The following is a 24,331-nucleotide window of genomic DNA, read 5'->3' as shown; positions in this document are numbered from 1 at the left end:
TGGAAACAGTGGCACCAAGAGGGGTGGGTATTATTTAAGCAGACCTGGGATACCATACTTTTTATTGTTTTTAGGGGGTTGACATGCCTCTTTTTAGGCCCTGCCTCCATAAATTACCGGGGCCTGGCATGACTCTCTATGCCCCTGAATAGAGAAGGGAACCGATCAGCACCATGGACAATTGATCTTATGAGAGAGTGTGTGTGTGTGTGTGTGTGTGTGTGTGTGTGTGTGTGTGTGTGTGTGTGTGTAATACAGAACTACAATATTTGGTGTGTGTGTATACTGTCATATTTTTTAAATATTTCCTTTAAAGTGGCACTACTGTCCTGGCATGCTTGCACTTGTGGTTCTCCAAGTGCCAGGACTTACTTTTGTTTGTATGGTCTTCAGCGCAGTGACTGCGGGCGTTGATGTCATTTGACATCATTCGTCCGCCCCAAGCAAGCCTGTATTAACTGGAGTCCGCCCAGTGTTTCTATGATCTCGCTCATCATTTTGTGGGCACGCCATGGAACACCCCCTGCCTGCCAATCAGGCAGCGAGTGTCCCAGCGAATGTAAATTTTGGATGCTCTTACTGTCTCCTCTATAATTTTTGTGCTGCCACTGTCTGCCCTATAATTGGGTGCTGCCTGTCTGCCAAATAATTGTGCTGCCATATAAGTATGCCATATAAGTCCAGTGGCGGAGTCCCTCTGTCCAAGGGTGCTGCTGTCTGTCTGCTGTGCTGTGTAAAATACTAGTAAGCTAGTGAAGACAGACTGGAGAACAATACGGACACATGTGGCATAAGGGGAGACTGTCAGCTGCAGATGCAGTCTGTAATCCTAGAGCAAGAGTAAAGGGCAAGGCATAAACACAGGACAAGGCCTTACCCTTTCCTTGCCACTTCGTGTCATTGGCAGCTTTTTTTGTCCTCATTGTCCTCTTGCCTTCTCTCATAGGTCCTTATTCTAGTTCACTCGCAAGGCAAATTCCTTCTCAAATGGACAAAACCACATGCACTGCAGATTTGGGTGGGGTTTTATTTCAAAGTGAGATCTATATTGCAGTGTAAAAATAAAGCAGTCAGTATTTTCCCTGCACAGAAACAAAACAACTCACCCAAATCTAAATCTATGCACATGTTACATCTGCCCCACCTGCAGTGCACATGGTTTTGTCCATTTGAGAAGGAATTTGCCTTTACGAGTGAACTAGAATAAGGGCCATAATATGAAAAGTAATGAAATATGGAGATGGTATGTTTGTAGCTAGATAAGATTTGGAGAACTTGGCAAGCTTTTTCCAGGGGGACACCATGTCGCTAAAATTATGTTTTTTTAAACCTGGCATGTCCTATTCATACAACATAGATGGGAGCGAGACTATTCCATCTTGCACATTTTTTCTTTGCATTTTGTGCTCTTTGGAGCATTGCCAGCTTGTTTGTGGGAGCCCAAACAACCAACAATGCTACATTGCTGTGACCCAATCTCACACCTGCCCCTATCATACTCCAGTATGTCTTCTTTAGCTCAGCCTACTTTGAGCATCCATTTTTCTTCCTCAGCTCATCCTCCTCGTCTTTGCCAGCTCCTACTAGGACACAGTGACATTATCTCACACCTTTTTTTTCTGAGCTCCTCCTACTTCTCTTTGCCATCTCCTACAAAGACGTAGTGACATTATCTAGCACCTGCAATCTCCACCACCAACATCAGAAGGACAATTTCTTCTTGCACCTCTTTTCTTTGCATTGTGCTTTTTTGAGCATTGGCAGTTTGTTTTGTGGGGACCCAAACAAACCAATCATTTCAGCCACAGTCATCTGGCAGACCCTGTCGCTGAAATGATTGGTTTGTTAAAGTGTGCATGTCCTGTTTATACAATGCAAGGGTCGGTGGGAGGGTTCAGGGACAATTCCATCTTGCACTTCTTTTCTTCTCATTCTTTGAATTCTGCCCGGTGTCCGATGGTTGGGGTTCTGCGCATGCATATATGTGTAGGCTCCCTGTGTGAATGCCTTCAGCAAGGAGAGGCCCGGGGGAAAGCAGGGGGTGGCTGCAGTCAACAGCCCAGCGTTTTACATGGTGAGCACAGCGAGCCATGCAAGGGGACACGACGCAGCATTTTATGGGCGTTCCCATGAAAACGCTGGGCATTCCCCTTGGAACGCAGGTGGGCTGATGCCTGCTTGGGGTGGCCGGCTGACATCCCATGACGACAACATCCGTCCCCTTTTTGGCAGATAGCGGCTGTAATAAAATTCAGTTTATTTATAACATCTTAAAAATACAGACAGCACTGGTGTGATGTGACATGTATTTGAGGACTATCTGCACTAAAACTATACTTGCTTACTCTTCTGAAATGTCCTGACTCCCAAACGTAGAGAAAATGTCTCGGACTCCAAGCATTTTCTCTAGAAAGTACATTATTCTGCAATGCTAGCAATGAGCGCTGAAGGTGGCACATTGATGAGATTCGCTGCACCATACAGTATTGAGGACATATCATACAGTATTGGAGACATGCTCTGCCTGTTCCTGCCCTCAGGCTTTCCACAATATCATCAGGTAATGCCTTATGCAAATAAGCATTTGCTGAATTGCTTGGCTTGCAATAGTCAAGGCAAAACATGAAAGCAGCTGTAGAGCTCTGAGGCTACATTGATAATTCTGCACAATGTTTTGCAAATTTGTGGTTCGTGACAAAAGATCGGTTCAGACAGGACATGCAGAAAAGGGGGATACGCACCAGCAAATGGGCTGTGAGGTGAAATACAGTAGGTGAAATGATGCAGAGAAAAAAAAACAACAACCCTGAACTATGCACCTACAGTACCTTCTGCTTTTTGAAAGTGAGATCTATTAAGCCTGGAGAAGTGATAAAGTGACAGCTGATAACGCAGCAGCCAATCAACTACTCTCAAGTGCCATTTCTTAAACCCAGCATGTACAGATAGAGCCCCTCTCTTTCATTGCTGGTGCATGCCAGAACGTCCCCACTGGTGAGCGCTGGTGGAGAGGGACTCCATTAGACTGGGACGTGCGAGCGTCTTACACGCACGTGCTTCCCACTCAGTCTGTCTCTGCTTGAGGGAGATGGGCAGGGTTAGGGGGGGTTAGGGCAGGCGGTGGGGACCAGGAAGGTGGCGGACGGCGGCAGGGAGCTCCATCGGAACAGGCGCGCAAGCGTCCCATGCACGCGTGCCCCCTTTTGACGGCTGGTGATAGAATGCAAGCATGAGAGAGGCTCTATCTGTAACTTGGCAGTTAGGAGCTGAGTGGCTGGTGCATTATTACCAACCAGTTTATCACTTCACCCGGCTTGCAGAATCTGGCCCTGAGCCCCAAAGGTGCCAATACGCAATTTTGCACTTGTGTGGTGTTTATTTAGATTAAATCAATTCACACAAGAAATAGTTGACACACAGAAGGACAACCACTAAAGGTCCACAGGCACTAGATTGACAAGTATATTCGGTCGACATGCATTAGGTCGACATGGTGAAAAGGTCAACACATACATTAGGTTGACATGGCAAAGGTCAACATGCATAAGGTCAATATGAGTTTTTTCATGTTTTTTTTTTTTTTTCAAAAACAGGTGGTTTTTCATTCTTCACTATCCAAGTGGGCATAGGGTGAGAATATAATAGTGTGCCAAGCGTAGCGAGACACCATGCCCGAAGCATGACGACCGACGCAGTACATGACAATGACGCCAAAAACCAACATGTAGACCTTATGCATGTCGACCTTTGCAATGTCGAAATAATGCTTGTGTCAGCCTTTTGACCATGTAGACCTAATGCATGTCGACCTAAAATAGGTATCGACCCAGTGCCTGACGATCTTTAGTGGTCGACGCAATGTATGTCGATCTAACTTGTGTCGACCTAATGACCAATACCGACATGTGGCAAATGAGCATTTAATATAAAAACAGAAAAGTCAACCAAAAAATTCAGCCTTTAAGTTAAGATACAAATGTAAAATATGTCATTTACTGCCAGGAACATCAGTTAGACTTTATTACATTTCCGATGCCCTTTGATAATATGCAAGTTACAGTTTCCATGTTACAAGATTAATGCCAGTAGAGAAATAATGATTTCATCAGGATGGCATGAAAATGGTAATGGTTCTCTCGCAAGGAATAAGCGGAAGGGAAATAGCGGATGCTCTAATACTGTGCCCAGAAAATCGGGCACTCATTGTCATTTATACTCCATTGGAACGGCACAAGCCTGATAAATCACTCTTCTTATATGTACTATTCTATTAGTCTATTAAATGTACAACGTGGAAATATACAACCACGTGATGAGTTTTATGTACCTCTGCTTGCTTAGTGTAAAATACATAATTTGTACTTTGCATACCCACAAACTAGCATATCCTTATACCCAGGGCTATTTTTCAGCAGGCTCCAGCAGGAACTGAGGCCCTTATTCTAGTTCATTCTTTCTGACAAAATATTTCTTAGATGGACAAAACCATGTGCACTGCAGGTGAGGCAGCTGTAAAACCCCAACCATATCTAATTATCTCTGCACAAGTAACACCTGCCTCACCTGCAGTGCACATGGTTTTGTCTATCTAAAAAATATTTTGTCAGAAAGAGTGAACTAGAATAAGGACCTCAGTTCCTGCTGGAGCCTGCTGAAAAATAGCCCTGCTTATACCTATAATATATATATATATATCTCCTATATATTTGGCTACATCTGTCACTCAAAGTGGGTGTCTGTGTCTATAACGCTCTGTTCCTGGACTTTCCTCTTAATGTGTGATTGCCTTCATCTGTGCTGAACACCTTTCTGAGAAATTAACCTGTTTAAAACAGGTGATGGCAATCATACATTAAGGGGAAGTCTAGAAACAGAGCATTGTGTCCCTCCTGGAGAGGGTCATGTTGGGAGGTATGTGCCAGAGAACCAGCCCAGTGAGCCCACATACAGTGCCAGACACCCACTGCCTTCCCATGTTGCCCAGCACTGCTACTCCACAGCCACCAGGTGAATGCCCCCCTCCCGCGATTTGCGGCAAAACCTCCCCCCCGCGCCCCCCCCCTCCCGCGATTCGCGGCAAAAACACCCGCTCCCCCGCGACCCCCCCTACCGCGATTCGCAGCAAAAACACCCCCGCGACCCCCCCTCCCGAGATTCGCTGCAAAAAGAACCCCCCCACGACCCCTCCCGCAATTCGCGGCATAACCACCACCCCGCGACCCCCCCTCCCGCGAATCGCGGCAAACCCTCCCCCGTGACCCCCCCCCCGATTCGCGAAAAAAACACCCCCCCCCCGCGACCTCCCTCCCGCGATTCGCGGCAAAAAGAACCCCCCCGCGACCCCCCCTTGCACGATTGGCGGCACCCCCCCTGCGACCCCCCTCCCGCGATTCGCGGCAACCCCCCCCCCCCGCAATTCGCAGCAGCCCCAGGATTAAATGGCACATGCAAAACACTGACATGGCTATGGTCGACAATGAAAAAGGTTGACATGAGTTTTTGAAGATTTATTTTTAATTTTTTAAATTTTTTCATATTCATTGTCATGTGTCGACATGGACACCAATGAAGTGGCACACTTATGTCAACATTTACATGTGTTGACCTTTCTGTGTTGATTTTTTCTTGTGGCGATTCGCGTCACACACCCCCCCCCCGCAACCCCCCCTCCCGCGATTCGCGGCACCCCCCGTGACCCCCCACCTCCCGCAATTCGCGGCAACCCCCCACCGGAACCCCTGTGAACCCCGCCCTCCCGCGATTCGCGGCACCCACCCCCGCGACCCCCCCCTCCCGCAATTCGCGGCACCCCCCCCCCCCCGTGATTCGCGGCAGCTCCAGAATTAAATTGCACATGGAAAACACTGACATGGCTATGGTCGACAATGAAACAGGTTGACATGAGTTTTTGAAGTTTTTTTGACATTTTTTGAATATTTTCATATTCATTCTCATGTGTCGACATGGACACCAATGAAGTGCCACACTTATGTCAACATTTACATGTGTTGACCTTTCTGTGTTGATTTTTTTCTTGTGGCGTTTCGCGTCACACCCCCCGCAACCCCCCCTCCGGCGATTCGCGGCGACCCCCCTCCCCTCCCGCAATTCGCGGCAACCCCCCACCGGAACCCCCATGAACCCCGCTCTCCGCGATTCGCGGCACCCACCCCCCGCAACCCCCCCCCTCCCGCAAATCGTGGCACCCCCCGCGATTCGCGGCAGCCCCAGGATTAAATGGCACATGCAAAACACTGGCACGGCTATGGTCGATAATGAAAAAGGTTGACATGAGTTTTTGAAGATTTATTTCATTTTTTGAATGTTTTCAAATTCATTGTCATGTGTCAACATGGACACCAATGAAGTGGCGCAACCCCCACTCCCCCACAACCCCTACTCCCGCGATTCACGGCACACACACACACACACCTCCCCCGCGATTCTTGGCACCCCACCCCGTGACCCCCCCTCCCGTGATTCACGGCACACCCCCGCGACCCCCCCTCCCATGATTAGCCACAACCCCCGCCCCGTAACCCCCCCTCCCGCGATTCGCGGCACCCACCCCCACGACCCCCCCTCCCGCAATTCGCGGCACCCCCACTCCCGCGATTCATGGCACACACACACCCCCCCGCGATTCTCGGCACCCCACCCCGTGACCCCCCCTCCCGTGATTCACGCGGCACACCCCCCGCGACCCCCCCTACCATGATTTGCCGCAAACCCCGCCCCCGTAACCCCCCTCCTGCAATTCGTGGCAACAAACCCCGCGACCCCCCTCCCGCGATTCTCTGCAATCTCTCCCCTCCCGCGATTCGCAGCATCCACCCCCCCACAACCCCCCCTCCTGCAATTCGCGGCACCCCCCGCGACCCCCCCTCCTGCAATTCGTGGCACCCTCCGCGACCCCCCCTCCCGCGATTCGCGGACACCTAAGTTGCAATACAGGGCATCTTTCATACAATTCTAACCATATTTCTCATATACAAACGTTCACAAATTAAGGGGGCGCAGCCCCTTACGACGGTGTGAAGAGCGCCCGTAGGGCGCGATGAATCACCTAGTATATATATATATATATATATACGCATTGTGCCTACTTACTATAGACTTGGAGAGGCAGAAAGGACTACTTGATAAAAGTATAGCAATGGTGTGTGTGTGTAAATGTGCATAAATTCTACCGAGACAGACAATACACTTTTTACTTACAGGTAAAAAAGAGGAAAAAGTATCGTTAAACCAATGAGGAGTTTTAGATTAAAAATAACATTTAATGGTACACATACAATGACACAAAAACATTTAGTAAAAACATATATATGTTGCCCTCAAAAAACCACTGTTATTGTTGATTAAATTAGGATCCGCTCCTATAATTACAGCCAAGATTATGTAAACTGAGAGAGGACCATTCAGGACACAAGAATTGATGCAGTTTCCAAATAGGTTCAAGTTATTTAAGGTAGGTATATTTACCAATGCAGTTCACCAGGGGATTTTTATATCTATGGATGCCATTTTTTTCAAATCTGACATGTCTCACTTAAGTGGGGATAACTTTTTTTTGCTTTTACTTATCCCAGTGATTTTGAGATTGTTTTTTCGTGACACATTGTACTTCAAATTAGTGGTAAATTTGGGTCGATACAGTCTGTGTTTTTTTGTGAAAAATACCAAAATATCGTGAAAAAATGGAAAATTTAGCGATTTGCAAAATGTTAAATTTTCTGCTTGTGAGACAAATAATCTTACCACTCAAAATAGTGAATAACTAACATAGACCATATGTCTACTTTATGTTGACATCATTATTTCAACTTCCTTTTAATTTTTTGGGACACTAGGAGGCTTACAATATGAATAGCAAATTCTCAAATTTTCAAGAAAATTTCAAACACTGATTTTGGTACTTGTGAGTTATCCGGACGCCCGATTTCAAAATCGGGTCGGATCGGGCACATCGCATCGCATCGCATGCGACCATCGGATGCGATGCGATGCGATGACCCGATTTTTCCATAGGAATCAATGTTAAAATGGACTGAGTCCATTTTAACATGGAATTCAATGGGAAAAAGGGGTCCTTTTCATACCCCTACTATCCAAGTGGGCATGGAGTTGGATATAAACCTGTGGCGAGCGTAGCGAGCCACCGAGCCCGAAGCGTGGCGAGCGTAGCGAGCCCCGCGAGGGGACACGGAATACCGTCCCCTCGCGGGGCTCGCTTCGCTCGCCACGCTTCGGGCTCGGTGGCTCGCTACGCTCGCCACAGGTTTATATCCAACTCCATGCCCACTTGGATAGTAGGGTTATGAAAAGGACCCCTTTTTCCATAGGAATCATTTTAACATTGATTCCTATGGAAAAATCGGGTCATCGCATCCGATGGTCGCATGCGATGCGATGCGATGCGATATCGCATCGCATCGTATCTGATTGTATGCCTTATCTTAAGGCATACAATCAAAAAATCGGGCGTCCAGATAACTCACAAGTACCCTGATTTTTTTAGGGACCAGTTCAGTTCTGATGTGACTTTGAGGGACTTGTATGTGAGACACCCCCATAAATGATGCCATTTCAAAAACTGCACCCCTCACAGTATTCAAAACAGCATTTTGGAAGTTTGTTAACCCTTTAGGTGTTTCACAGGAATTAAAACAAAGTGTAGGTGAAATTTCAAAATTTCTTTTTTTTTGCAGATTTGCAATTTTAATACATTTTTCTAAGGAACACAGTACATTTTACTAGAGAAATGTGACTGAAAATTGATTCCCCCAATTCTTTTGTTTTCATAAATATCCTATATGTGGCCCTAGTGTGCACGGTGACCAAACCACAGGCTTCATAATAGAAGGAGCACCTACTTGATTTTGGAGCCTCCTTTTTATGAGATTATTTTTTAGGCACCATGTAGGTTTCTAGGCACCATAAGATGCTAAAAGTTAGGAACCCCCCCACAAGTGACCCCATTTTGCAAACTACACCCCTCAGGGAATTCATCTAGGGGTATAGTGTACATTTCAAACCCCCAGGGGTTTCACCAATTGTGGTACAACTGGGCAGTGAAAATGAAAAATTATTTTTTTTACACAAAAATACAGTTCTGGCTCCAAATTTGTCATTTTCAGAAGGTATGAAGGAGACAAAGCACCCCAAAATCTGTGCCCCAATTTCTCCCGAGTACGGCAATGCCTCACATGTGACCAAAAAATACCAGTTGGGTGCATGGCAGGACTCAGAAGGGAAGGAGTGATTTTTGGATTTTGCAGCTCAGATTCTGGTGGAATTTTGGTGGGTGCTATGTCGCATTAGCAAGACCCCCAAAGCACCAATACAGTGGAACCCCCCCACAAGTGACCCCATTTTGCAAAGTACACCCCTCAGGGAATTCATCTAGGGGTATAGTGTACATTTCAAACCCCCAGGGGTTTCACCAATTTTGATACAAGTGGGCAGTGAAAATGAAAAATTACATTTTTTTACACAAAAATGCAGTTCTGGCTCAAAATTTTTCATTTTCAGAAGGTATGAAGGAGAAAAAGCACCCCAAAATCTGTGCCCCAATTTCTCCCGAGTACGGCAATGCCTCACATGTGACCAAAAAATACCAGTTGGGTGCATGGCAGGACTCAGAAGGGAAGGAGTGATTTTTGGATTTTGCAGCACAGATTCTGGTGGAATGAATGGTGGGTGCTATGTTGCACCAATACAGTGGAACCCCCCCACAAGTCACCCCATTTTGCAAAGTACACCCCTCAGGGAATTCATCTAGGGGTATAGTGTACATTTCAACCCCCCAGGGGTTTCACCAATTTTGATACAAGTGGGCAGTGAAAATGAAAAATTACATTTTTTTACACAAAAATGCAGTTCTGGCTCAAAATTTTTCATTTTCAGAAGGTATGAAGGAGAAAAAGCACCCCAAAATATGTGCCCCAATTTCTCCCGAGTACGGAAATGCCTCACATGTGACCAAAAAATACCAGTTGGGTGCATGGCAGGACTCAGAACGGAAGGAGTGATTTTTGGATTTTGCGGCTCAGATTCTGGTGGAATTTTGGTGGGTGCTATGTCGCATTAGCAAGACCCCCCAAGCACCAATACAGTGGAACCCCCCCACAAGTCACCCCATTTTGAAAACTACACCCCTCAGGGAATTCATCTAGGGGTATAGTGTACATTTCAAACCCCCAGGGGTTTCACCAATTTTGATACAAGTGGGCAGTGAAAATGAAAAATTACATTTTTTACACAAAAATGCAGTTCTGGCTCGAAATTTTTCATTTTCAGAAGGTATGAAGGAGAAAAAGCACCCCAAAATCTGTGCCCCAATTTCTCCCGAGTACGGCAATGCCTCACATGTGACCAAAAAATACCAGTTGGGTGCATGGCAGGACTCAGAACGGAAGGAGTGATTTTTGGATTTTGCAGCTCAGATTCTGGTGGAATTTTGGTGGGTGCTATGTCGCATTAGCAAGACCCCCCAAGCACCAATACAGTGGAACCCCCCCACAAGTCACCCCATTTTGAAAACTACACCCCTCAGGGAATTCATCTAGGGGTATAGTGTACATTTCAAACCCCCAGGGGTTTCACCAATTTTGATACAAGTGGGCAGTGTAAATGAAAAATTACATTTTTTTACACAAAAATGCAGTTCTGGCTCAAAATTTTTCATTTTCAGAAGGTATGAAGGAGAAAAAGCACCCCAAAATCTGTGCCCCAATTTCTCCCGAGTACGGAAATGCCTCACATGTGACCAAAAAATACCAGTTGGGTGCATGGCAGGACTCAGAACGGAAGGAGTGATTTTTGGATTTTGCAGCACAGATTTTGGTGGAATGAATGGTGGGTGCTATGTTGCACCAATACAGTGGAACCCCCCCACAAGTCACCCCATTTTGCAAAGTACACCCCTCAGGGAATTCATCTAGGGGTATAGTGTACATTTCAAACCCCCAGGGGTTTCACCAATTTTGATACAAGTGGGCAGTGAAAATGAAAAATTACATTTTTTTACACAAAAATGCAGTTCTGGCTCAAAATTTTTCATTTTCAGAAGGTATGAAGGAGAAAAAGCACCCCAAAATCTGTGCCCCAATTTCTCCCGAGTACGGCAATGCCTCACATGTGACCAAAAAATACCAGTTGGGTGCATGGCAGGACTCAGAACGGAAGGAGTGATTTTTGGATTTTGCAGCTCAGATTCTGGTGGAATTTTGGTGGGTGCTATGTCGCATTAGCAAGACCCCCCAAGCACCAATACAGTGGAACCCCCCCACAAGTGACCCCATTTTGCAAACTACACCCCTCAGGGAATTCATCTAGGGGTATAGTGTACATTTCAAACCCCCAGGGGTTTCACCAATTTTGATACAAGTGGGCAGTGAACATGAAAAATTACATTTTTTACACAAAAATGCAGTTCTGGCTCAAAATTTTTCATTTTCAGAAGGTATGAAGGAGAAAAAGCACCCCAAAATCTGTGCCCCAATTTCTCCCGAGTACGGCAATGCCTCACATGTGACCAAAAAATACCAGTTGGGTGCATGGCAGGACTCAAAAGGGAAGGAGTGATTTTTGGATTTTGCAGCTCAGATTCTGGTGGAATTTTGGTGGGTGCTATGTCGCATTAGCAAGACCCCCCAAGCACCAATACAGTGGAACCCCCCCACAAGTGACCCCATTTTGCAAACTACACCCCTCAGGGAATTCATCTAGGGGTATAGTGTACATTTAAAACCCCCAGGGGTTTCACCAATTTTGATACAAGTGGGCAGTGAAAATGAAAAATTACATTTTTTACACAAAAATGCAGTTCTGGCTCAAAATTTTTCATTTTCAGAAGGTATGAAGGAGAAAAAGCACCCCAAAATCTGTGCCCCAATTTCTCCCGAGTACGGCAATGCCTCACATGTGACCAAAAAATACCAGTTGGGTGCATGGCAGGACTCAGAAGGGAAGGAGTGATTTTTGGATTTTGCAGCACAGATTCTGGTGGAATGAATGGTGGGTGCTATGTTGCACCAATACAGTGGAACCCCCCCACAAGTCACCCCATTTTGCAAACTACACCCCTCAGGGAATTCATCTAGGGGTATAGTGTACATTTCAAACCCCCAGGGGTTTCACCAATTTTGATACAAGTGGGCAGTGAAAATGAAAAATTACATTTTTTTACACAAAAATGCAGTTCTGGCTCAAAATTTTTCATTTTCAGAAGGAATGAAGGAGACAAAGCACCCCAAAATCTGTGCCCCAATTTCTCCCGAGTACGGCAATGCCTCATGTGTGACCAAAAAGTGGCAGGACTCAGAAGGGAAGGAGTGATATTTGGATTTTGCAGCACAAATTCTGGTGGAATGATGGTGGGTGCTATGTCGCATTAGCAAGACCCCCAAAGCACCAATACAGTGGAACCCCCCCACAAGTGACCCCATTTTGCAAACTACACCCCTCAGGGAATTCATCTAGGGGTATAGTGTACATTTCAAACCCCCAGGGGTTTCACCAATTTTGATAAAACTGGGCAGTGAACATGAAAAATTACATTTTTTTACACAAAAATGCAGTTCTGGTTCAAAATTTTTCATTTTCACAAGGAATGAAGGAGACAAAGCACCCCAAAATCTGTGCCCCAATTTCTCCCGAGTACGGCAATGCCTCACATGTGACCAAAAAATACCAGTTGGGTGCATGGCAGGACTCAGAAGGGAAGGAGTGATTTTTGGATTTTGCGGCTCAGATTCTGGTGGAATGAATGGTGGGTGCTATGTGGCATTAGCAAGACCCCCGAAGCACGGTGAAATTATGAACCTAATATTCCATAGATGTGTGGTATATTTTAAAACACTCCTTTATACATAGGCCGGGTTTGTCGGGGGAAGTGTCACACTGGAAAATAGTTTGCTTTCTTATTCCCTTTTTATAGCAAACTTTGCACCTTTTTTGTGTCCTGCCCTTTTTTCCAGTGGAGGGGATTTCATCAGGAAAATGCTGCCCTGGTACAATACGGGGGCCAGTACTAGAAGTACTGGGGCCCTCTGCCTGCTGGTTCCCAAATATTAGGCCCTTTATGACTTCCTCTTGAAAGTGCATAAATGTCCCCCTCTGGCCGGTAGAACGGAATAGCACGTAAGCGTTATACAGTGCCATCTGGATGATATACACGGCCACCTTCTTGTACCAGATTTTTGTTTTCCGCAGGGCACTGTACGGCTTCAGTACCTGATCTGAAAGATCCACTCCGCCCATGTACCTATTGTAATCCAGGATACAATTAGGTTTTGAGGTGTGGGTACTGGTACCTCGTACAGGGACGGAGGTGGTACTGTCTCCGTGAATTGTTGTCAGTATAAGGACATCCCTCTTGTCCTTATATTTGACCAACAACATATTTTCGTTGCATATTCCCCTGCTTTCACCCCTTCTCATTACTTGGGCAATGTGCGTTTTTGGGAGGCCTCTTTGGTTCTTGCGCACAGTACCGCAAGCTGCTGTACCTCTTGAACCAAGGGCCTTAAACAGGGGGATGCTAGTGTAAAAGTTATCCACATAGAGGTGATAACCTTTATCCAGGAAGGGGTGCACTAAATCCCAGACAATTTTCCCACTAACACCTACGAGGGAGGGGGGGCATTCTGGCGGTTGAATTCTTGAATCCTTCCCTTCATAAACCCTAAACCTGTGGGTGTACCCTGAGGTGCTTTCACACAGTTTATACATTTTTATGCCATACCTTGCCCTCTTACTGGGAAGGTACTGGCGGAATTTAACCCTTCCTTTAAAATGTATAAGGGACTCGTCGATACAAATAAATTTTTCAGGGATGTACACCTCTTCAAATTTGGCACTGAAATGATCAATGACCGGCCTGACTTTGAATAGCCGGTCAAAGGTGGGATCATCTCTGGGTGGGCACTGTGCATTATCGGTGTAATGTATAAATTTAAGAATTGTCTCAAATCGAGTCCGGGGCATGGCCATACGGTAAAATGGAGTACTGTACAGAACATCTGTACTCCAATATTGCCTAATTTCTGGCTTTTTTACTATGCCCATATGAAACACCAGACCCCAAAACGTCATCATCTCTACTGCATCTACAGGGGTCCACCTAGCAAATGATGACGTGGGGTTTTGAGCAATAAACTGCTGGGCATATAAATTAGTTTGGTCCACCATTAAATTTATAAAATCATCAGAGAAAAATAATTTGAAAAAGTCAATTTCTCTGAGACCTGTGGAATCAAATTGGATTCCTGGCATGGCCAAAAACTCAGGAACCTGGGGCTCAAAATTGTCTGGTGGTGGGGTCCATACTAGATCAATTATTGGGGGGGGAATCTCAGCTGATCTACGGGGGCGTCTTTGAGGGGGTCCCTCATCACCAGAGGAGGAAGAGGAGCTTAAGACAAATCCTTCAAATTCCCCGCTTGCATCACTGCCTGTGTCAGAGTCAGAGGCAAGCATGGCATATGCCTCCTCCACTGAATACATTCTCCTGGATGACTGGGAGGACATTTGGGAGGACATTTGGGAGGACATTTGGGATGCCATTTTTATTTTTGTGTTACTGGTAGTGAAATGTTTCAACACGTGTATAGTGTAGGGGGGGGTACAAACTTTATTTCAATCCGGGGGGTATGTAGTGTGTAGTGTGTATGTGGTGCAGAAAAAAAAAATACTTTATACCAATAAAAAAAAAAAAAAATGAAGGGGTTAAAAATAAAAAATTGAAGGGGTTAAAAAAAAAAAAAAAAGGTCCTGCGCCAAAAATTGAGCACAGATGTTGGTCAGTAACGTCTGTCACTGAACAGCGCTCAAAGGCAACAGGAATCTGATCAAAAAAAAATAAAAAATAGATCAACCCTGTGCCGAAAAAGCTGATCAGTGATGTACGTCACTGATCGGCGCACAGTGGCCACAGGACACCCACAAAATCAGTGTGTGTAAAAAAAAAATTAAAAAAAGACCCCACAGCACTCACAAAAAAAAAAAAAAGGTGATCAGTGATGCGACACTGATTACCAGTGAGGGACAGCAGGTGCACAACCTTTGGTGCAACTGACAGTGCAACTGGCAGCAACTGACAGGTATATATATAAAAAAAAAACCTCTGCGCCCCCAAAAAGTTGCTGATCAGCACAGATATACTGATCAGCACAAAAGGGGGGGTAGCAGACACAAAATATACACTCTCTATCACTCTCTGTCACTATCTCTCTCTATCTCTCTATCTCTCACTATCTCTCACTATCTATCACTCTAGGACACTGCAGCAGCAGCACTGACAGTTATATGTATAAAAAAAACTGCACCCCCAAAAAGGGGGGGTAGCAGACACAAAATATACACTCTCTATCACTCTCTGTCACTATCTCTCTCTATCTCTCTATCTCTCACTATCTATCACTATCTATCACTCTATGACACTGCAGCAGCAGCACTGACAGTTATATATATAAAATAAAACCCCTGCACCCCCAAAAAGGGGGGGTAGCAGACACAAATCTCTCTATCTCTCTACCTCTCACTATCTATCACTATCTATCACTATCTATCACTGTATGACACTGCAGCAGCAGCACTGACAGTTATTTATATATAGAAAACCCCTGCACCCCCAAAAAGGGGGGGTAGCAGACACAAAATATAGCTCTCTCTGTCACTATCTCTCTATCTCTCTCTATCTCTCTCTATCTCTCTCTCTATCTCTCTATCTCTCTATCTCTCTATCACACTGCAGCAGCAGCAGGAAGTCTCAGGAAGTCAGATCCAGGAAGCGTCCAGCACGCTACAAGCAGTGATAAGGTGATCAGGTAAGGTATTTGCAAGGATCAGGTAAGTATTAGCAAGGATCAGGTCGGTATTCACGGCAGGCAGGCACGGTGACCGTTCTGCACGCTATTCCAGACCGGAATGGCGTCTGCAGCGCAGTCACCGTCAGTTTAAATGTCGCGCCTTGGCTGTGATTGGTCCGTGGGTCCCACGGACCAATCACAGCCTTGGGGGCAGGTGGGGTGAGGGTGGGGTGAGGTGTCATCGTCACCGATGACCCCCTCATGCCCCCTGACGCCCGGCGGTGATTGACACCTGTGTTACCGAGCGTCCGATTCGCTGGTAACACAGGAAAACGCTGTGAATGGCTGTTCACACTGAACAGCCAATCACAGCGATCGCCGACGGGGGGGCGGCATCGCAGCCCCCCCTGGGCATGCAGGGACATGTCTGCTGTCAGGGACAGCAGACATCGTCCCTCTGTCACTGCGTCTCGAGACGCAGTGACAGTTTAAACTCATGACGTACATTTATGCCATGTGTCGGGAAGTACCTCCCGGCCATGACGTAAATGTACGTCAAATGTCGGGAAGGGGTTAAGCAGCTATCTATGAGGCACAGGGCACACAGGCAGCAGCCAGGAAAGTGAGCATGCGGGCGGGCCGCATGCTGGTGTGAAAGGGGCCAACCCAGGAATGCCCCGACATGATCCCTGGGCCGTATTCCCAGGTTTGTCCCTGAATTTTCTGGTGTGAAAGGGGTATTAACCTTCATATACCGTTCCTTTCTAATCACATCCCCACTGTACAGTCCACACATATCCACTCTCTTTTTCATATTTTCCATCCTCCTGACCCCTGGCCAAACTGCTGGGTCACCGTATCATACAGCACACCAGGAAACTTTGCATTCTGGTGAAATGAATGCCTATTTCCCTATAGATTGTAAGCTTGCGAGCAGGACCCTCATGCCTTTGACTGTCTGTTTTTACCCAGTCAATCATTAAAAACAGCGGCTCAGAAGAAAGTACTCACCATCCACAAAACTAGGAAAAGATGCCACTTTCTTTGTCTGCTGCTGCTGCAAAAGAAAAAAAAAAGCAGACTGTTAATTATATTGCAAGCAGAATATATATTCTCCATAGTCAATAAAGTTGATGAAATAAATGTGCCATTACAGTAAGTTATGCTATTTATCATGAAAAAAAAAACTATACAATAATCGCAACAGATAGCCTGGAATTCAGGTAAGCCATGCAGTGTGTGTCGTTTGACAATTTCTTAATTTGTTGCAATTACTACATGATGAGGCCAGACAGGTCATTTGCATATACTGTAGGCCTATCGCTCTGGACTGTGCACAATACAGCAGTTTTATATTTAACAGAGCAGATCCACATCTGAATGTCAGAAATCTGATCTGCTGGGAATGGATTCCTGCCATTCATGTTTAATCCATTTTCTACCATGTTGGGAATATATTTCACATTGTAGACACATTCTGTAATTATATAAGAAAAAAAATCATCTTCACATACAGTATTTACATAATGATCCTAACAATAGATGTTTTATTTCTATAATCCACATAAATAGGTCATCAGAGAAAGACAATTAAAGACAATGCAAAAGTGTAAATATTTTACTGTTCAATTTATTACTTTTGTGATCATACGATTCAACAATTCAATTTTTTTTTGTAAGTATTTGTTTGCTACTGCATATGAGTAACAATAAGTCACAGACTGCACTCATTTATCATCAAACATATTGAACCATTTTTATCAAAGATTGGCAGTACATTGGGCCTGGTTCAGACCTGTTATCAAAGCTGCAATCTTTGCAGGTGATCAAAGCTATGCTGCACTGCAGGTGGGACAGATGTAACATGTGCAGAGAGTTAGATTTAGGGCAGTTATTTTATATCTTTGAAGGGTAAATACTAGCTGCTTTATTCTTAAGAGGCACACACACGGGGTGATGTTTGCCCAATTTCTAAGCATTCTGACTACATTGCGTAGAAATGGAGGGGCGATGACAATGTGTGGTCCTGCGTGTCGCCATCACCCACAGGGAAAGACCGTGCTTGCGACTATAGACAATAGGCAAAGCCCTGCTCTGCACAGATTGCTCAGCTCACATTGCAGTGGGCATCACTGGTGTACCACGATGTGTGGTGAGCGATTGTGTTTTATCTGGTCGCTCCGTACAGGCTACTCTGTTGCCCCGTGTACAGGGCTTTACACTGCAATTGAGATTTCAGTTTGAACACACCTCACCCAAATCTAAAGGTGCGTACACTCGGGTGAGTTCAGACACTTTTCTTAGCAGTCTGACTAGACCGCTTAGAAATTAAGCACTGATCACTCCATGTGTATGGCCTACTGCGATGGTGATGCATCAGCGCTCACCATTCATCGCTGCCACGTACATGTTGTGCGGCTTTTGAGCTGAAAGCAGCTCAAACGAGTAAACTGAGCTGCTCTCTGCTCAAAGTCGCCTAGTGAATGTTTCCATGGCTGAAAAGCTGCATGCAAGCCTCACATCACCAATTCCACTCCAAAATCTTGTGGAAAGCCTTCCTTGAGTGGAAGCTTTTATCAAATCCCCCAACTGTCCTGATTACAGTGTGACAGTTCCCTTATATGGTCACTGTCTCACTGTGGGCCGCAGTGGGCCACAGGAGTGGTGACAGGTTGGGAGAGCCTGTGATCACTGCTGCTCTGCCAGGTCCCACATCTAAAAATTATAAAGTTGAGAGGTAAGTAAAATATTTTTACTTACACATGGCTATAATCCAAACTACAACAATGCACATCTCTTATCTCAAGGTATCTCCCAACTCGACCTCTTCGCTCCTTACAAGATCTACGTTTCAAATTTTTTGCTTTCACTCATGGCTGCAGGACTTTCTTCAGGATGCACCTACTCTGTGGAATGCCCTCCCAAGTACAATTAGACTCTCCTCTAGTCTCCAGTCATTCAAGCGTTCCCTGAAACTCACCTCTTCAGGCAAGATTATCAAATTCTAGAGCCACCCACATAACCATCATAAACCTTTCCAATTACATCCCCACTGTACAATCCACACAAATCTTCACTAACTTTCTATTTCACACTTTTCAGCCTCTTGATCCCATCCCAACTTTGCGGGGTCACCGTATCATACAGCCCATCTAGAACCTTTACAATCTAGAGGACTTTATACCAGTGGTTCCCAACCCTGGTCCTCAAGTACCCCCAACAGTGCACGTTTTCCAGGTCACCCGGCAGGTACACTCATTATTCAGGCACATTTGAAATGATCCACAGGTAGAGCTAAAGGAGCCCATACACGCTCTGTTTTGAGGCTGCGTTGTGTACTTTTAAAGTACACATCGTATCAGATCGCATGCCTTGTGCATGCATTGTGCATGCACTGCGATCCGATACAATGTGTAGCTAGTACAAAAAGTATGTGCAGCACATACTTTTTGTACCGTACTATGTGATGCGCGGGAGCGCGCATCGCATAGTACAGAACGGAGCCGGCAAAAACTGAGCGTGTATGGGCTCCTTTATTATTTTGCCTGTGATTCTGTGTGGAGACCTGGAAAACGTGCACTGTTGGGGTACTTGAGGACCAGGGTTGGGAACCACTGATTATACAATAAAGAACACCTATCCTTGTGTATCAGTGCCTATTTATCTATAGATTGATATCATGCAAGCAGGGCCCTCATAACTTTTTTATAGTCTGCAATTACCCGGTTTGTTGCAACACTGTTCCAAATTGTAAAGCGCAACAGAACTTGCTTCAATATACAAGAAACTGTTAATAAATAAATAAATTGTAACATCATATGAGCAATTTTAAACATTCAATAATATTTTAGTATTAATTAGTTTACCCCTTCACTGCCCAGCACATGCTGACACTTTTTGAGCTGCCACATCCCAACATCAATGATTAATTAGCAATACCCAAACTAATTTCAGAGAACACATTGAATTTTATGTCAAATTCCTTTGACATTAATACACAATTCCACAACAGCAAAAACCTGGTTTCTTCACATCATTTTTATATTTACAGTATACCACCAGTTGAAAATGATAATGCATATATTTTTTATGTTTTTAGATTATTTGTTTGAATAAAACATTAGAAAGACAGCATACAAACATACGGACTACTGAAATCTCCTATATGGTATCCCTGACAAATGCCTCTCTCACATTGCACACCAAACGCACTACATCCACCTCTCCTCTCCTCCCCTTCATTGTCTTCCCTTCCCTTTCAGAATCCAATTCAAGCTTCTCATACTTACAAAGCTCTCATCCACTCCTCTTCCAATTAGATCTCTGACCGTATCTGCATTTACACTCCTGCCCAATCTCTCCTCTCCACTAATACATGACACCTCTCCTGCCTACTCCCACTCCTACAGTATCTCCAATATTTTTTATTTGCTGTTCCCCCTCTCTGGAATGCATTACCTCTCCCTCAAGACCTACATATTCACAAAACCCAGCCAAATCTTGTCCTAACCTCACTATCTACCCCATCTGTGTCACCCCTGTCTGTCTGCCCCTCCTGTCTTCAGATTGTAAGCTCTCACAAGCAGGGCCCTCTTCCCTATTGTGCTTTTCCTTCTCTTACTTAAACAAACTTCAATGGCACAATATCCTGCGATATTCTGACACCCTGGTTTTTATTTCAGTGTCGTCTGCTGATCCTGCTATGTTTATGTACCCTGTACTTGTCCTCTATTGTATTGTAACACCACACTCCCCCATGCCAACATGCTTTGGCAGATGTATAAGGGCGTTGTTATAATGTAAATACTACACTTCCCCATGCTTACAAAGTGGGTATAGGACCTTTGGTATAATGCAAACATCACACTCCCCCATGCCCACATGCTACTTCACTCCCCTATACCGACATGCTTTGGTAGTTGGTATAGGACCATTGGTATAATGTAAACACCACAGTCCCCCATGCCAACATGCTTTGAGAGGCGTATAAGGGCTTTTGTATAAGGTAATTACCCAAATATTTGGTAGTGATTATAGGACGTTTGATATACTGCAAACATCACCCCTCTCCCCTATGCCCACATGCCACCCCTCTCCCCTATGCCCACATGCTTTGGCAGGGGTATAGGGCTTTAGTATAAAGTAAACAACATACTACTCCATGCCAACATGTTTTGGCAGGGGTAAATGACTTTAGTATAATGTAAACACCACACTCCCCAATGCCCACATGCCACCACACTCCCCCTAGGCCCACATACTTTGGCAGGGGTATAGGCACTTCCCCGTGCCTACATACTTTTATAGGGGTAAAGCAGACAGAGAAAGAAACAGATGGTTCTGCGCTACAGGAACCTACCTGGAGATGAATATCCTGTAGACTATGCTGATTTAACCAATAGATAACCAAATTGTTTTGTTGCTTTCAAAACCAGTATCAAAATATATTTTAAAAATTCTAATCACTTTGTTACCTTTATTATAATCAGCATTGTTTTTTTATGAGTGACCATTTCAAAGAAGAGGATTTAAACTCTTATTTGCATACCTCCCAACTTTGCAGACAAGGAAGGAGGGACATCCATGCAAGACAAAGGCGTGTATCCGAAATTAGGGGTCATGGCATAGTGGCAAGGGGAGGTGGTCTACAAATGATGTAATTCTTGCCCCGTTCTCGCTGCTGTGGGGGCATGGCTAGCGGCTCTGTAAGCTGCTAACCAGCCCCCAGCCTCTCTGCTGCGGTAAAAGATGCTGTGCGCATGTGCACATCGTCTATTCACCGGATGACAGGGGGGACTCCCAACTGCCCCCCCCACCGCAGGCCACGGGAACGTCCCTAAAAACGGGACGCTTCCGTGAAAAGCAGGACAGTTGGTAGGTATGTATTATGTATTATGTATGGAAAACTACATCTTTAAATTACACTTCCTTTAGCAAATACAGATTTATTTTATATTATTTTAAAATAAATGTTGTGTAATCATTTCAGCACTTATTTCTTGTTCACAGTTATTAAGTCTACTTTATATTGCTGTCAGTGTTGAGATTATTTACATTGTCTCCTATAAGTAGGATTGTTGCTGCTCCACTTGTTTTGTCTTCTTTGAGAAAAGCGCCTAAATGTATTTTTACCTGTCAGTAAAGTTGCTCTCCAATACAGACATAATGACTTCTCAGCCACTTTAATACTTCTTGCAGAATAGGAACACTGTGTACCAGTGTAACCTACTGAATAAATAAATAGAGCAAGTCATAAAATTAAGGACTCTTCTTTTATTTATTACTTTCATATAGCTTCCCATGAGCCAGTTTGGAAAGGAGAACCTGCATATATTGGAGAACAAAAACATTTAAATAACTATTATCTATTAATTAGCCGTTGGAGAAGGTTAATAAGGCAAATGCAAATGACATATGGCAAAGGCTAACAGAGTTGAAATCAGTGCATTTGCAGTGTGAATAAAAGGGGAACAAGGATAAAAATGGGTCAAAGCAGTGATGTGCGGTCAGGTTAAGCAGGGGAGGCAGAGGAGGCAGGGCCTCACTTGTCACACTCCAGTATACTCCAGAATTTTGACTATAAAAATTACAGAAAAATTACTAAAACAATACAAAGTAGAAATGTATAACTAATAAATGTAATATTTGTATTTAGGGTGGCCAATCCCGGGATCGGGATCGGCGGGATCCCGGGATTTGGCCCCCAAAACGCCGGGATTTCAATCCCGGGATTGGAGTTTCCAATCCCGGGATTTCGGGATTAGACTGCGCATGCGCAGTCTAATTCCGGGCAGCGTCTGAGCACTCGCTCAGACACTGCCCGGCATCTCCCATACCCGGAAATGTAGCAATGCACGCAGCGTGACGAGATCACGCTGCGCTGCCCATCCGCCCCGCCTTCCCAGATCCCAGCGCCCGGCCAGCGGCCCTCCCAACCCGGCTCCCGACAACACTCTGCACCAGCCTGGCCGTCCACTCTGCAAAATGTAAGTAAATAGTGGGCGGCCAGGGTGTCAATGATATGTTCTGCCCGGTGCCGCTCATCACTGGAGGTTGCCAGTGCCACTACCGCCCCGTGGAGCTCAGAAACAGGTTGCCAGCCCGGGTCATGAGTCCTAGGGATGCCAATCCCGGGATCCCGGGAATCCCGGGATTGAGCATTTTTCAATCCCGAATCCCGGGATTGAAAAAATGCCTCGGGATTGGCATCCCTATTTGTATTATTCTGTATTATGGGAGGGCCAGGGGCAGCTGCAGGGGAACATCCAACATTTTATGGGCGTTCCCCTATGAATACCTGCTCGGGGCGGGTCGCCAAAGTCACTTGACGTCAGTACCGCCTTAAATTTGGTGGATAGGGGCCGGAATAAAGGTGTACAACCATCGAATGAATTCTCTCATGTTTAGCCGCATGCGAGAATATATGTTAGCGAACGCATCCCCTTGCATGTTAGAATGAGGATTGGCTCAGGGGCGGGTGTTTGGCCGGGAAGATGCAGTGTTGAGCTGTTCGCTAAGCTGCGAACATATGCAGCCTAGCGAATAGGTTCGAAAGAGGCCCATAGTGTGTGTGTGTGTGTGTAATTGTGTGTGTGTGTGTGTGTAATTGTGTGTGAATCTGGCTCTGATACTAGCCAGTGCCTTCCAAGTCATATTGGATTCACCATACATCACTGGTACAAACGTAAAAGGTTTATACAGTAGGTAAACATATCAGCACATAAAAATACCCACCAAAATTCTAATATACACACACATAGAAAAATACATATTTGTATCTAAAAGTAAAACAATGATCATCATATTTAGGGGCATCATTAAAATTGTGATATGCCCCCAAAATTTGCATTTCGTATAGAGGAAAAAGGAATAATGTATGTGTCATAATTTAGTCATTGAAACATGGGCTCTTATAAGTTCACATCCTGTTAGGAACCGCTGCCACAGTATATCTCGGCAGTGGGTCCCAGTTGTTGGCCGGCAATCAGGATGCCATGTCATTTTATTTGCAGGTGCTACTATATCCAGCAGTTGTTTGGCAATAGGCACCACACAGGATCATGGTCGTAGTTGCACCTAAGCAGTCAGGAAGTTGCTTGTTAGTACATGCAGCTGCACTTGTGTGGTCTAGCGGCCTAACAGTCAGTATACCGACATTGGAGTCCCTGCTTGCTGCACTCGCCACAGGTTCTATTATCCTTCAATGGGGGTCGTGGACCTCCACGAGGGAGAATAGCCCTTGTAAGTTGGGATCCCGACTGCTGGGCACTTAACAGTCAGCATTCTGATGTTGATATACTGACCGTTGGGATCCTGACTGTCAGGAGGCCATGCGACACCCCAGCTGCAAACACCTGCACTAACTTAGGAGGTTATTCTGGTTGGTGCAGAAATGTCCGTAGTGCGGTCGGTCCGCCGATGTTTTGTGTTTGCGCATGTGCAGAGGCATATCTGCGCATGTGCGAAAGGGACATACGTCCAAATTCCGCATGAATTGTTTACACTACGAACAGGGG

General features: G+C 45.2%; 1 protein-coding gene across 5 annotated transcripts in view; it reads right to left on the bottom strand.

Moving 5' to 3' along the window:
• The window catches only part of APBA2 (amyloid beta precursor protein binding family A member 2), a 378,680-nt gene that overhangs the window by 139,653 nt on the left and 214,696 nt on the right, over positions 1 to 24,331 (bottom strand). For all 5 annotated transcript variants that reach the window (XM_083183774.1, XM_083183772.1, XM_083183771.1 and 2 more), the window contains one exon: positions 16,827 to 16,872. In XM_083183774.1, the coding sequence (XP_083039900.1) occupies positions 16,827 to 16,872 (46 nt within the window). The remainder of the gene's footprint in view (positions 1 to 16,826; positions 16,873 to 24,331) is intronic.

The sequence above is a fragment of the Crinia signifera genome, chromosome 4 (genome assembly GCF_055691185.1).
Source record: "Crinia signifera chromosome 4, ASM5569118v1, whole genome shotgun sequence".
NCBI lineage: Eukaryota > Metazoa > Chordata > Amphibia > Anura > Myobatrachidae > Crinia > Crinia signifera.
The sequence above is the reverse complement of the archived record's forward strand: the minus strand, read 5'-3'. Positions and strand labels throughout refer to the sequence as shown.